This window comes from Staurois parvus, unplaced genomic scaffold (assembly GCF_062004578.1).
Source record: "Staurois parvus isolate SC_StPar_1 unplaced genomic scaffold, SC_StPar_1.0 ptg000340l, whole genome shotgun sequence".
NCBI lineage: Eukaryota > Metazoa > Chordata > Amphibia > Anura > Ranidae > Staurois > Staurois parvus.
Window position 1 is genome coordinate 2,107,724 of NW_028318136.1, and position 16,132 is coordinate 2,123,855.

At 42.7% G+C, this 16,132-nt stretch overlaps 2 protein-coding genes across 3 annotated transcripts in view; one reads left to right on the top strand and one right to left on the bottom strand.

The window, feature by feature from the left end:
* The window catches only part of LOC149456947 (calpain-2 catalytic subunit-like), a 78,328-nt gene extending 75,432 nt beyond the window's left edge, over nt 1-2,896 (top strand). The window contains exon 21 of the mRNA XM_089684235.1: nt 2,637-2,896. Coding sequence (XP_089540361.1) covers nt 2,637-2,663 — 27 coding nt within the window. The 3' untranslated portion in view covers nt 2,664-2,896. The remainder of the gene's footprint in view (nt 1-2,636) is intronic.
* A 9,784-nt stretch (nt 2,897-12,680) lies between these two features.
* Nucleotides 12,681-16,132, bottom strand: part of BICRA (BRD4 interacting chromatin remodeling complex associated protein) — a 147,438-nt gene continuing 143,986 nt past the window's right edge. For both annotated transcript variants that reach the window (XM_089684236.1, XM_089684237.1), the window contains one exon: nt 12,681-16,017. In XM_089684236.1, coding sequence (XP_089540362.1) covers nt 14,825-16,017 — 1,193 coding nt within the window. In that variant the 3' untranslated portion in view covers nt 12,681-14,824. The remainder of the gene's footprint in view (nt 16,018-16,132) is intronic.

The window sequence follows — 16,132 nt, forward strand, 5'->3', positions numbered from 1 at the left end:
TCATAAATCAAACTTTCACTTTTTAATACTTGGTTGCAAATCCTTTGCAGTCAATTACAACCTGAAGTCTGGAATGCATAGACATCACCAGACGCTGAGTTTCATCCCTGGTGATGCTCTGCCAGGCCTCTACTGCAACTGTCTTCAGTTCCTGCTTGTTCTTGGGGCATTTTCCCTTCAGTTTTGTCTTCAGCAAGTGAAATGCATGCTCAATCGGATTCAGGTCAGGTGATTGACTTGGCCATTGCATAACATACCACTTCTTTCCCTTAAAAAACTCTTTGGTTGCTTTTGCAGTATGCTTTGGGTCATTGTCCATCTGCACTGTGAAGCGGCGTCCAATGAGTTCTGAAGCATTTGGCTGAATATGAGCAGATAATATTCCCGAAACACTTCAGAATTCATCCTGCTGCTTTTGTCAGCAGTCACATCATCAATAAATACAAGAGAACCAGTTCCATTGGCAGCCATACATGCCCACGCCATGACACTACCACCACCATGCTTCACTGATGAGGTGGTATGCTTAGGATCATGAACAGTTCCTTTCCTTCTCCATACTCTTCTCTTCCCATCACTCTGGTACAAGTTGATCTTGGTCTCATCTGTCCATAGGATGTTGTTCCAGAACTGTGAAGGCTTTTTTAGATTTCATTTGGCAAACTAATCTGGCCTTCCTGTTTTTGAGGCCCACCAATGGTTTACATCTTGTGGTGAACCCTCTGTATTCAGTCTGGTGAAGTCTTCTCTTGATTGTTGACTTTGACACACATACACCTACCTCCCAGAGAGCGTTCTTGATCTGGCCAACTGTTGTGAAGGGTGTTTTCTTCACCAGGGAAAGAATTCTTCGGTCATCCACCACAGTTGTTTTCAGTGGTCTTCCGGGTCTTTTGGTGTTGCTGAGCTCACCGGTGTGTTCCTTCTTTTTAAGAATGTTCCAAACAGTTGTTCTGGCCACACCTAATGTTTTTGCTATCTCTCTGATGGGTTTGTTTTGTTTTTTCAGCCTAATGATGGCTTGCTTCACTGATAGTGACAGCTCTTTGAAACTCATCTTGAGAGTTGACAGCAACAGATTCCAAATGCAAATAGCACACTTGAAATGAACTCTGGACCTTTTATCTGCTCATTGTAATTGGGATAATGAGGGAATAACACACACCTGGCCATGGAACAGCTGAGAAGCCAATTGTCCTATTACTTTTGGTCCCTTAACAAGTGGGAGGCACATATGCAAACTATTGTAATTCCTACACCGTTCACCTGATTTGGATGTAAATACCCTCAAATTAAAGCTGACAGTCTGCAGTTAAAGCACATCTTGTTTGTTTCATTTCAAATCCATTGTGGTGGTGTATAGAGCCAAAAATGTTAGAATTGTGTCCATGTCCCAATATTTATGGACCTGACTGTAAATAAATACAAAAACCATACCACTGGCATAACAAATACACACTGGATTCCCTTTCACTGCTCTTAGCCTAGCGCAAAACACAGAAAAGAAAAGCCATCTCAGAAACTGACCTATCAGCCTAACAAACACCACAGCACCAACACCTGTGCACCACCTCCCAGCCATAAATACCACACCATTTGTGCACCAACCCTACCCAACAGGATCTAATGGACAGACAGGACCCTCAGCCACCAATGGGAAATCACCACAATGAAACACAGCAAATAAAGTGAAACAGCAAAATGACAGCAGCATAAAAACAGCCCACAGGAAGCCACTCTCCTACTTGGGCTTTGCTAGTGCCTCCACCTGTCCCCGGAACTGCAGCTGGTCCTGCCTCCTCCATTGCAGGGCCTGCAGCAGAACACATGGCTGTGTCAACCCAGTCCCAGTACTCCAGCCTGGGACCAGATATAGGCTATGGATGAGATCCTTCCTCCTCCCCCTGCGTCTGGCATCTGGAAACTCCCCCCTCAGAAATTACATCACGGGCATGCCCAGATGCTGCTGGACACAAAATACATGGCCACTTCCATGAAGAGACAACAGCGGCTGCAACTTGCCTGGCTCTTCCTGAGCACTGAAGGGGGAGGGGGAGGGAGGAGCCAGGATCAGGCCTCTCCCCCACCGGGGACACTGCCTGGAGCACCCATGCTGCAAAATATAAAGGTTATATGAAGACCTCTCGCAGGCTCCCACAGTTCCTGTACGTTCCTACCTGGCCAGAGGAAACACAATAAGAGCGGACTGTGGGGAGAGGCCTCCCAATTTAAAGTTGATGTGGGTGTGTTTTTCGTCTGAGAAGAAGAGCTGCATTCTCTCGTGCTGTCCTGAAAGATGTTTTGAGAAAAGTCGTTTGCTGCTCTGAGAGCTGAAAAAAGACATCCAGCACCTAAGGACACTAGCAAAAAACGGAAGCTGAGTGGGAGGGATTATATTGGGGCTGTCCTTACAACGTTGTTTGCCAGTGTCCAATCACCTGAAAGAACATGATTCCGTCATCTAAAATTGATCCTGTTTCCTGCTATGTACAATTAAGAAATATGTATTTTGGAAAATGTGTTTTTTTTTTTAACGTAAATATTGCAACTACTTGTTTCAAGTGTCCCAAAATGAAGTGTTTTAAGTGTGACAAGGGCCTTATAAATGAATTGATCACTGTTCTTCTCATTCTAAGTGGTTTCAGATGACTCATCTACAATGAAGAAAGCACCCTGCATGGTCGTAAACAAAGAACAGTACACTCTGCGGACAGAACACAATGGGCCCTGCTGATCAATGAAAGTGTTCAGAGGCCACTAAACATTACGGTCAATTTTATGTGAAAGTTTTTCAATTGAACATTTACAAGTGAATGTTTTTTATGTTCAGAAAATACAGCTTGATAATGTAACTAGTTCATCAATGTGTGTTAATGTATTAAATCTTATTTGACTATATGGTGGAACTAGATATCTTCATTATACCTTAGATAATAACATGTGCAGCCTCAGTTTTCTCCTGAACAGTGCTGCACAATGGCTGGACCTTGGGCACTTTACCAAAAGACTACCAGACAGTTCCTATCTGATGAAATAGTGCGTGCAAAGGTCCAGGGAGTCTGAAACTTTGTGATTTAGACTACTTAGCCTGTAGATCACACAAGGAAGCCATTGACATGCCTTATTAAATTTATCTAAGGTGTAAATGTTAACGCAGTGTAAACATAAAACCATAACTAATATATTGCACCGTACCAAGCATTAGATTTAGTGGCTACATTAGTTTTCTTTTTTTCCCCTCCGCTTTCACCTGGTGATCTGACCCATAACACACCTCCTGTATTAGAGTGCCCTCACTCTAATGTACCTTTAAAAACAGCATTGTTAATGTGTGGGAGGGGAGTGTTGGATGTACTAGCAGAAATACAATGGGTATAGAAAAAAAATCACCCCCCATTAAAATAATCACATTTTGTTGCTTTGCAGCCTGAAATGAAGACAGACACAGTTTTTGTTTTATCCAGCTGTATTTACTCAGTGCAACCTATAATACCCAAGTGAGAGATATAACACCGACATGTCGGGGAAAAAAAAAAATTCAAAAACAGAATCGCCGAGTTAGAAAAAGGATCACCTCCTCCTAAAAATTACTTGTAAACTCAATCAGGTGTAGCCAATCACCTTCTCAAGGGCACACAAAGACATTTGACTGTAGCCTCCCGATCGGTCTGATTATGTCAGTATTTCTGTGCTCAAAGTGGTACTTTTTTTGCATAGAAATATGTAGTTTTTTTATTGTAGGCCTGTAATTTTTAGGAATAACTCACTGAAATCTGCCCGAACAAGAGTCTAGTAAACATCCCGGGTATGTTAAAATTTGAAACACGAAATCATAAAATTATAATTTAATAAATAATCTTAAAAATAATATAATAAATTTAATTCAATAATATAATCAAACCAAAAACACTGAAATTTGAAATATAGCGCCAAGTTCGCACATCACTGAGCAAAGTCGCAGAATCGTTTTCAGTGTCTGATGACAAATTTCCCCACAAATCATTATCACTCAATTCTGCAAGTAGTTCTAATTTACTATCGCTGTTCTCTAGCTGGTCTAAAACCGCTTTTGACCAAAAGGGACGCTTTTTGGACGCAATGGACTTTTCTAAGTTTCCAGGCAGAAAGAACAGTAAAAATGCAGGCAGGGCGCAGGACAAAGCACTCGGGACAAAATGTATGTGAAATGGTTTGATACAGGAATGTTATACTATGTGATTTTAGTGTATTTAGTGAATGTCACTTTTTAAAATTTTTAAATTTCAAGCCGGTTCCGTCCCCTGTACGTCCTGGTGTCGCAGGGAACGGAACCCGGAAGACGGATGCCGGCAGCGGCCGGAGGAGATGGCCAGGGACGCTGCAGGGGAGGGACATCGCGGGAGAGCAGGACAAGGTATGTGATCGAGGGATCCCAGAGCAACGCTGCAGGGTATTCCCGAGTGTAGCTCGGGATTACCGCTTGTGGTGCTGAAACTTTACCCCAAACTACACTCGGGAATACCGCCAGGGAGGTTAATCTGTGATCATTTTGATTAGCTCAGCACAAAAAGAGCTTTTTCCGAAGCATTTCAGTCCCTGGTAGCGCAACTGAAGCAATGAACAATTGCAAGCCAAGGCACTGTTAAAAGATCCCAGGGATAAAGTTGTGGACAGGCACAAGTCAGGAGATGGGTACAAGAAAATTCCAAAGGCTTTATCAATGCCTAGAAGCACAGTGAAGTCTATTATTAACCAGTTGCCCTCCAGAGGATTTACCCCCTTTCCTGATCGGACCATTTTTTGTGCTACGGCACTGCATTACTTTAACTGACAATTGTTCGGTCATGCAACGCTGCACCCAAATTAAATTTATGTCCTTTTTTCCCCACGAATTTCTTTCGGTGGAATTTGATCACCTGTGTGGTTTTTATTTTTTGTGCTATAAAAAAAAAAAAAAAAGACTGACATTTTTAGAAAAAAAATATTTTTTACTTTTGCTATTAAACATGTCCAGTAAAAAAAAATTTTAAAAATCAAATTTCGTCATAAATTTAGGCCAAAATGTATTCTGCTACGTCTTTGTTAGGAAAAAAAAATCCCAATACGTGTAAATTAATTGGTTTACGTGAAAATTATAGTGTTTATAAATGGCGGTATATATACTGGGATTTCTAAAACTTTTTTTTACTAGTAATGGTGGCGATCAGCAACTTAGAGCAGGTCTGCGGCAGACATTCTGACACTGGGGGGGAACTGACTTGGTGTCACTGACATCCCCAGTGACACCAATACAGTGATCAGTGCTACAAAAAAAGCACTGACACTTGGCAGGAAGGGGTTAACATGAGGGGTGATCAAAGGGTTAACTGTGTGCTGGGAGTGGTTTACTAGGGGGCGGTGTCTGTGTGCTTCACTGCAATCACACTGCTTTGGATGGCTGTGCTGTGCACAGCCATCCAAAGCAGTGCGCCTGAGCTGACAGAGAGGAGAACTGTTAGTAAACAAAACAGTCCTCCTCCTGTCAGAGATCCTTGGAAAGCACCGGGCGCCGGCGATTAATTACTGTCTGGGATCTGGTGATTGACAGCCGTGGCTGTGAATAGCAGTGTGGGTAGGGCACGCACCCCTTACCAGGAAGGGCAAAATCACGTATATATACGTGATTTTGTGCACCCGTGCCGCCCTGTAGCAGTATTTCTGCTATAGGGTGGTCAGGAAGCGGATAAGTGGAAAGTATTTGGAACAACAAACTCTCGCTGGATCAGGATGTTGCTCCAAACTGGATGAAAGGTCCAGGAGGAAACAGAGGCTACCAAGAGGCCTACAGCAACAGCAGTTGCAGGAATTTATGATAAAGAATAGTCATTGTGTTCATGTGACAACAATATCACAAATTATCCACAAATGTGGCTTGTATGGGAGGGTTGCAAAGAAAAAAAAAAAAGCTGCTCCTCAAAAAAGGCCACATGTAGTCACCACTGGCTTTGCCAAAACACAATTTGAAGATTCTGGGGCCACATGGAAAAAGGTGTTATGGTCAGATGAGACTAAAATTGAATGGTTTGGCATCAACACTAAATGATGTCTGGCAGGAACCCAATACAGCTCACCACCAAATAACACCATTCCTACAGTGAAGCATGGAGATGGTAATATCCTGTTGTGGCGTGTTTCTGTGCAGCAGGGACAGAAGCACTTGTCAGGATAGAAAGAAAAATGGACAGGACAGAATACCGTCAAATTCTTAAAGTGTTACTAAACCCAGGACCCTGCATTCACTATATCTGGTCTCCCACAGTACACACAACATGGAAGTGCAATTATTTTAGTAAATGTAAACTGCTAAATACCTTTTCTCATGAGCAGTTAGAGCAGTCTTGTGACTTCTATCAGTGTCCAGCAGAGCACTGGTTAAAGCTTGTAGGAGTTTTTTTCTGCTCTAGGAGGATGCAGAACCCGTTTGGACAGTGTTGATTGGCCCTGTGCTGATCACATGCACTCTCTCAAGACAAGAAAAAACCTCTCTACATATGCTCAGTTTGGTGTGTATTGCTAGAGTGACTCCACACTATTTGTCTTATCAGGAGATAAAAGGGGGGCATGGGAAGAAGGGGAGGATCAGAGAAGACAGGATCAAACAGCATTTTTAAATAATGCAGAGGATTAACCCTTTAGGCTCCACAGTGAGTATAACAAGCATGCTTTACTGCATATACAGACTGATTTTACTGTTGCGGATTTAGTAACTTTAAGGAAGATCTGCTGACCTCTGCCAGAAAGCTGTCAATGGGAAGAAGGTTTACCTTCCAAAGCACACAGAAAAAATGATCACACAGTGATTGAAGGAGAGAAAGGTGAACGTCCTTGCATGGCCTAGGCAGAGCTCAAACTTACACCACATTGAAAATCTGTAGAATGACTTGAAGACTGCAGTCCACAAACGGTGACCATCAAATTTAACTGAACTTGAGTAGTTCTGCAAAGAAGAGCAGGCAAATATTGCAAATTCTAGATGTGCAAAGTTAGTAGAGACATCCCAACAGACTAAAGGCTGGAACTAAAGCAAAAGATGGTTCAACAAAATACTGACACAAGGGGGGGTGATCCTTTTTTCAACTCTGTGATTCTGTTTTTGAACTTAAAACACATTTTCTAGCATGTTGGTGGAGTAAATACAGCTGGATAAAGCAAAAACTGTGTCTGTCTTCATTTCAGGCTGCAAAGCAACAAAATGTGATTATTTTAAAGGGAGTGATTCTTTTCTGTACCCGCTGTAGATACACTAACAAATTGAAGCCAAACTTCAGCTCACACTTTATAAACAGTTACAGAATCTGTTTTTTTCCTACTCTTGGGATAAAGGTTTTACATTTAATAAATCTGACCATTGTAAGCATCCCTGCCAGTGTTATAAGTGTGAATAAGGAGGCTGCCTGATCTCTCCATGTAAAACGAAATTTTTGTACTCCGTGTGAAATCCTTTTTTAGAGTCAATTGAGAAACATAGGAGTTTTACTGTCAGGTTACACTGCCACCTACAGGAGAAAACTAGCAAAAAAACCCATTGGCTAGCACACCCACCCATGACCCCACCCACAACTATCATACCCAGGTTTTTCAGTAAATTCGTTCCAACATAACAAACATAAAAATAAATAGAGGGTAGAGACCAGTTTTCCTCAATGGGCTGCAGGAAAAGCATTTTGCAGTGAATACAAATATCCTATTTTCTTTCTCAATGATTAAGCATTCCAACAGAGGTGTGGGCAACAAAGGCTAACAGGCCCAAACACCTGAAGCTGGCATCACGAGGCCTAAATATCCTCCTTGTAGAACTTTAACAAAATTGCAAGGCTACAGCCAGGTATTCTGTCATCATTTTCAAAGTTGCATGATGCCAAAAAAACAAGAAGCACTCACAGATCTAGCAGGGCGCACCTTCACAGGAAAGAATGGAACCCAATCCCTAAATGCAGAAAACACCTAGAAAAGGAGGATCGAGAAGCACGTGTACCCTTATGGAATTCACCCAGAATAGAAAAGGAATACACCTTCCTGAAGAAGCAATGGAAGACAGACTCTCATGGGCCGTACACAAGATAATTGTCCGAAAATTTCTGTACAAGGAATGATCGGCTGATTATTATCAGATCGTTAGTATAGTGCTTTCGACAGGTGATTCTGACTTTTTGGACAACAAAAATCGAGGGTACAAGCTAGAAAATTTTTAGCATTTGTGAACACATCCGATTTTTGCCTCGTGTACAGTAATCATACGGAAATAAACTTGTATAAAAAAAAACCCACTCATGATCAGACGCAAACAACGACCCTACATTTCCTCTTCTGCTATGCTAGTACATATTTGGCTTTGTCCATCGAGAATTTTCGCACAAGTTAATACTATTGTTGGTTATATCATGATGTGTACCTTCGTGAAAAAGCAGACGATGGTTCGTCCGATTTTCTGATAGTGTGTACTAGGCTTCACAGTCCAAACAATATCCAGATAAGGTGAAATTCCATTTTGATGAACTAGAGGCAAAACAAAGTCTTGGCTATGGTGAAAGACAGAATCTACCCTAGGCAAAAGGGAAGTCCTGGGCCTTAACATCACCATTTGCTAAGCCTAGGCAAAAGGGAAGTCCTGGGCCTTAACATCACCAGTTGCTAAGCCTAGGCAAAAAGGATCACCAGTTTCTAAGCCTAGACAAAGGGGAAGGTCCTGGGCCTTAACATCACCAGTTGCTAAGCCTAGGAAAAAGGGAAGTCCTGGGCCTTAACATCACCAGTTGCTAAACCAGAAAGTTTTCCTTGTAAGATAAATAACCAGTTTATACACTAATCTTGTAGAAGTGATGGCTACAAGAAACACCCTGTGGGCGAGAGTAGAGAGCAAAATGCCTTTACTGGGTTCACATGGTGGTCTTTAAAGTGCAGAGAAAACCAGATTCATATGTCAGAGGGGAATGAACATGGGGAGGTACATGTGAGACTTTCTGTATAGAGAACTAAATCCAGGAATGAAAAAAAAAAAACACGTCTCTGGTTCTCTAAACTTGTAAGGATCAGATTGCTGCCTATCTTGTTTCAAACGCTGGTCTAGATTCAACTGCTGGAAATACAGGGTTCATCTGACAGAGAAAAAACAATCATGGGGTGGAAGTCCCAAGACTCACACCAAGTTAACACCTTTATGTCAACTAATAGCACTTACAGGAAGTAGCCTTCCTAGCTGGTAGCATCATAGAAAACACAAATTCAGAGATGCAGTGAGGTTCACCGAAAGACCATATATCTCTGGTCCTGTGCACCAGAGCATCTATGGCTTCCTCTTGAGCATCCCGGTACCTGGGAGACAAACCTATCCAGTTTGTTGTTGATCCTAAAATCCAGAAGGTCCACATTCAGCATCCTCCAACTGTCCTGGAACACCTCCGGGCCCACGCACTGCCGGGTGAGAGTGCGCCTGTCAATTTCTACACCCGGGCGAAAAAAGCTGGACTGTGAAATTCTACCCAGGACAGGATCTTAATGTCCTTTTTTGTTGCCGCGAAACTGCTGATAATACTTTTCTGATGGCTGATTTATACAACTGCTGTTGAGCTGTCTGAATTTAGATCAGATCAACTTCCAGCAAGATAGGTCAATGCTGTAAAGGCACTCAAATTGCGCAGAAGTTCAAAGATGTCAATGTCCTCTGATAAATTGCATCCCCTCTGGTTTAAAAAGATGTAAAGTACTGTGTGTCAGTTTTGAAAATTATTATCCTAAATACCTTTTTGCACAGTGCCGCTGTGCGGTCACACGACCTCCCTCTGCTCTCCTTCCCCGATCTAAAGGAGTGTAATGAGAGGGGCTGAGATTCCCCTCTGACATCAGCCAGCCAGTAGAGGGAGATCATGTGACCACACTGCGGCGCTGTGCAAGAAGGTACAGTATTAAGGATAATTTTCAAAAAAGTAGTCAGTACTTTAAATCTTCCTAAACCACGGGGGATACAAGTTATTTACATTTAGAATAATTCCAGCCACAGGGGATAGAGGCAGGAGGGAAGGATATTGGCTCTCACTCACAGACTAGGAAATGACTGGCAGGGAGGGAGAGACTCTTAACACAGTAGGATGACAGAGGCACGTAAACTGACCACGGTATCATGGATCAGCAGTCATGATTACCGCGGTCAGCACACACAGGAACAGGCAGGATCAGCCACGTATTTTACATCATAGAATGGGAGAAATTACACTGCGGTAGCATTATGCTATAGATAATGCTTTAAAGGAACAGGATCACTTTTTATTTTTTAGGGTTACAGCCACTTTAACATACGCAGCATGAATCTACCAGTACTTATTGACTGACTAGAGAAACGTTCAGGATTTAACATACCCAGCATGAATCTACCAGTGCTCACTGACTGGAGACTTCCTGGATTGAATATATCGGGCATGAATCTACCAGCAGCTGTTGCAAATGAACAGAGTAGAGCTTTCCAGGGGACACTAGCAAAAAACTAAGGCAACATGAGTGTGTGTGCATCTACGTGTGTTTGTGTGCGCGAGTGTGTGTGTGTGGAAGGGGGGTTGTCCTGTGCTGGCAAACAGCTTTTTTGTTGTCAGTGTCCATAATTCCTGTTGGCAGCAGTGACCCCTGACAGTCTAAGGCTTCCATTATCCCTCAATGGACCAGAAAGAAAAGCAAAATGCCTGGGCGCCCCGATTCAATGGTTTTAATCCACCAACTCAGATCAATCCTAGAACAAGTATGTGCCAACTTTTTAATCTGCGTGCTTTTTTTGAATCAGTGACTCAAATTACTGTAACCAGAGAGAGCTAGACTAGTATTTTTAGCAGAATGTCATCAATGGTGGTCACCTGTATTTTCCACTCTACGTGTTTCCTTTAATAGTTAATCTTCTACCTCTGCCTAGATGTGCGTGTTTTTACATATACAGCCCTGAGAACTATTCCAAAATCAAAAAAATAAATTTGGTAGTAGTAGTTCCTGTGCCAAAGCTCCACCCAGGTATTCCGTTATCAAATGGTATAGCCTCTACTTGCCCATTGAAGTTGGGGATAGGGTTTAATTTCAACTTGGTCAAAAGTTGAGTCTTCATGTACTTCAGGTCTTATGATGCAAGAGACTGTGCAGGAATTACAGTAGAACTACAGGTAAAACTTTTTTTTTGCAGTTTGGATAGAGTAATGGACGGTTATAACCCATCAGTTTTTTGCCATCTCTGTCCCATTGGGGAGATTTTCCTCCACTTCCTGCCCCATTGCCAAAAAAGGATGTGGGAGAAAATCCCTCCAAAGTGAGGAAATCTCTGGGTGTCAGTAGGGTCACCAGAACTAGTGTTCCCATAGGAAGACTTCTTCTCTATTTCTGTTATGGTGACAACCCAACATTTGAGAGTTTTTACTTTGGGCGGTAACAGTAACCAGGACAAATACAGAAAGTGAATCTCCAAAACCTGGACAAAAATAGCAATAAAACCTGGCAGGTGTCCTATTCCCTCTCTACTCTATCCAAAACGGAAACCAGGTTTTGCCTTTAGTTATACTTAAGGCCTTGTTCACCTGGGCTTCAGCATTTAGTACAGCAAGTTTTTACAAAGCATTTGCAGAGCTTTCAGCAAGTACCATTTAAGTCCAATTTAGGAAGTTATAGACAGATATCAATGGGAATGCCTTGCTGTCATATTAAACAAGTTGGCTTCAGTAAAAGCTTCAGCACTAATGCAAGCTTGCTGAAAGCCTGCTAGCAGTTTGAGTGAAGTACCAATCAGCCCTCCCAATAGGATCTTTGTATATTTTCCAAAGTAGAGCGGAAGGATGCTTTAAAGGTTTCAAGAAATGTGCTCGAAGCTTGCTATAAGCTCCATAAAGGCTTGCTGTAAACCCTTCTCTTATACAAGCTGAAGCCTGAGTGCCTGAAGCACTGAAAGCCTAAGTTCAGCCAAAATAAACACAAGAATCAGCACACAGGACATTGCTTACAGTCAAGTAGGTTGTGTCCCTCATGCTAATGCCTCTTCTGTTAGGCGAATCCTCCTGTGTCCTTGCCCCCCTGCCGCCCTAATGTTCCGGTGCGGTGAGGTTAATAGAACTGTAGGAGTTGTCATAGGATCTCATCAAGAGTGCTGGACTATGACCTCCCTTTTCCACCATTCATAGAAGCTGTACTACAGTTTCGTTGAATGAAACACAATTTATAAATGGAGGAAGGGCAGATGATTGAAAGGTCTGCCCCCTATAGCCATACTATAGCTTCTATGAATGGAGCAGCTGGGCAGAAAGGGCAGGCATAGTTGGACAATCTTGATGAGAGTCTGACAGCTCCACTGTACCAGAAGATTATGGTGGTGGGGTGGGGGGTCATGAAAGGAGGATCTCACCTAAAAGAGGCAGCATCAGCACAAGGGACAAATCCTGACTAACTGATGTCCTGTGTGCTGATTTTTGTGTTTCTTATTTTGGCTGCACATTGGCTTTAAAGTCACCACAAGCAGCCTACACTTTAGGAATGTTACGTTTAAAAACACTTTAGGCCAGGTCAGGTACAATTTAGAATCATGAGTTATACTCCCGTACAAGATAATTTACTGACACATGTCTCCTTTTGTTCAAACATCACTCTTGCAGCTTTTGAAACTCTGTATTTTTAAACATTTAAAAAAAAAAAAAAATCATATACAGTTTTTAAAAAGAGAAACAAATTTAATTTACACAGAAGTACTAAATGTACATCATTCTTTAAAAAAAATCATTCTACATTATAAATACAGTAGAAATTCTTTTATAGTACTATATTTAGACCATAACGTTGGTTTAGGGACTGGAAGGGTGAAAGATGATGTGGGGGGGAGAGGGAGCGCGGTAATGTTTTTTTTTTTCTTAAAACATTTTGCGAATAGAAATAAATACCGAAACTGGCGAGAGGTTATTACAGTAAGGAGTAGACTGTAACAATACGTCTGTCTGGATTAGGGAGGTTTTGCTTTGCCGGCGACTGACCAAGCATGAGAAAATATTCTAACAGTTGATGACGGAATCATGAATAATATTAAAATTTACTATGACCCGTCTCCATAATCAAACGCGGAGACATCATGACAGGAAATTAACACTCGTATTAAAGTTCCATAACCTTTTACTTGCCTTGGTCTGTCATATTACTTTAGATCTATTTGCTGTTTTCAACTGGCTGTTCTATTCCAAGCACCCAATGGGGAAGGAGGACTTAAACATGTGGGTGAAGCAGCTCGTTCAAGTGATGAATGTGTTAATGCTGAGGAAGCGATACAATTGGCACACCTGCCTAACGGAAACATTGGTAGATCAATAGTGTCCACTGTTATCCATGTGCAATTCATACCCTACCAAGTTACGGCAATCACAGCCCATTAAGTGATTAATCTCCACCCAGGGCCCAGCTAAACAGAGGACAAAGATAAAGTAATTTGTTGGGAAAGAAACCTTTTGTCTCCCTTGTTGACCTTCTTCTGGCCTCATGTTAATATTCTGGTTTCAACACCTTCTGAGTCCCTCACTGACAGCCATGAAACTAGCATTTTTGGAAGAAGGTCAGCAATAGCAAACTTTATGTTTGCTAAAAGTTGTCATGGACATTTGCTACATTTTCAACAGAGTAAAGTCCAAAGAAGCAGCTGGCAACAACGGGTGAATCTTACTTTACTGCAGATTAAAGCTCTTGGACTAGAGCTTTTTAGGTTGCCCACACAGGGCTGCCTAATAATCAGACCCGTGTAAGTGACTTACGCGAAGAGACGTCCACAGTGCCTGTTGCTGCCCAGAGTCATTTTCTGCTGCTATGGATCAGGAGGATCCTTCTGGTGAACGTCCTACAGTCAAATATTGCCCAAGTTATTAGAATGCCACAATGTGACACGGAGAAAGAACACTCAGTGCTTACCATTTTCATTGAAGATTGACCTGTCTATAAGGAATCCTACCTTTCTCCATAACCTGGCTATTATTACATTGATCCATAAACGTCATTACTCTTGCACATTTCTTCTAAAGGATGCAACAGGTACGAGGGGACTGGGTTGCCCTATCCAGCACAGACGTACTAGTACAACTCCATGTCAATGTAGAAGTTACCTTGTTTGGATATTTACCACCCCCATGTCTCAGATGGTTACCCCTTTACTCTTGATGCACCCCCAAAACAAAACAAAAAAGTGAATATTTTTCATGTATAGCGCCATCGTGTGCACTGTGCATTCATTTGCTATTTTCCCAGATAGGAAAATAATAATAATAAAAAAATACAACACAGAACATAAAAAATCCCCTGACTTTGATGCTTGAATAACTTAAAGAAATATCATTACAATAAACTTTAATACGGTTATTTTGAAGTCAGTCCCTTCAGTTTCCTCCTTAAGGGCGAAAGTTTTTTTTATTCCTTTGTAATTTTTTTTTTGACAGTTCAAGTTGAGATGAGAAAAAACAGATGGAAGTGGGAGGTAATAGGGAAGGAAAAAAAAGAAAAGACAAAAAAAGTTTTGAAGGCAACAGATCACCAGTTGAATGTGTCCTTTGAAAAGTTCTGTCTGGGGAGATAGCCGGCCTGTGCCGAAAAGTTCCAACTTTCCACCTAAAAAACGGCACAATTTCTCCACGGAACCACTTGCCGCACCGTGCGGACAAATGGGGAAAAAAGGAACGAAAATTGAGGCTTAATCTGAAAATGTGTGCCCTCCTGTCTCCAAGTACTGCGGCGGCTCATGTCCTGCTCAAGACATCATTGTTCATCTCCCCAGCCAATTTATTAATTTATTTCTCACGGCTCGCTCGCTCAATTCCTTCCCCTGTTATCTATTTAACGTCCTGGCCCCCAGGCCGCCGTTGTGGTTGGGGGTAAGGTAAGAGTCTGTGCGGTGGACTGGGGAGGAATAGGGAGAGGAGGAAGAGGAGTGATGGTACGAAGACTGGGCTGAGGAACGCAGAAGAGCGTTGGAACCTCCACCGCTCTGGGGCTGCTGTAGGTTGAGGATACTGTCGATGGCGCTCTGCAGGTGCTCGTTTAGAGTGTCATCCTGGGGGCTATCACTGGAGAAGCTGGCGTTGTCCACGTCAAACTGCTCTGACTTCAGCCTTTTAGCTGATGGAATTGGTATCTCCCAATTCAACTCAGACTCATGGTCTGTTGGTTCTGACTTGACCACCTGTCGGAAAAATCCTGGCTCATCGTCCTTGGCCTCTCTTCTCAAGCTCATGGTTGTCTCTTCATTACTATTCGTCTTAGTTTCCCCTCTGCCAAAGAACACCAGCTTTGAGCTTTCTTCTTTCTTCACCTTTTCACTCTCTGGGACTCCTTGAACCTTGTGGGATGTAATGACACTTCTGGATCCATCTTCTTGCTTAATAACTGGTGCTTGTGCAGGTGTTTCGACTGCTGACCTGGTGTCTGCCGGCTTACCGGTCACAAAGGCATCCACGTTCTCCCGATACGTCTTACGAAGGGGTAGCCTACAGTATGTTGTCAGGGGCTTCTTTTCAACAGGTGATGAGTGGTCAAGCGTACCATTCATCTGCCCAGTGGGTGTGGTAGTTGAGGCTGGGGTCGGGTTTACAGTTGTCTTGATGACAGTGCTGGCGGGTGTTGTGGGAGGGGCAGGAGGTGGAGGTGGTGGTGGAGGGTTGTGATGAACGGGGTCTAGAGCAGTATTATGGATGACTTTGCTCAGCCCTGCCTCCTGCTTGATCTTCAGCTTCAGCCCAATACGACTACGGGCCTCGTATGTTTTGATTGGGGGTTTGCTGCGTGAAGGGAGTGCATCCTCATCTGCATCAAGCGATGGTGAGGCTTTGGCCCAAGTGACAGAGGGGGAGCCCCCACTGCTGTGCTTGATCACTAGCTTGGTAGGGTGTATTGGTGTGGAGGTCTGCACTGCAGTGGGTTTCTGGGTCTCTGCTGCAGGGGCAGGACACGGTGAGGAAGAGACGGAGGCCACAGAAGGGGTTACAGTCAGAGACCGGGAAGAAGAGGAAGAGACATATTCATCTGCAGAAGAAAGAGGGACAGAGATATCAAACATTTGTCAGAGGAATAAATCTCTTCTTGTACACAATTAAAGTGAGACTTTTTAAAACCCAAAAACAATTCAAATACACACACA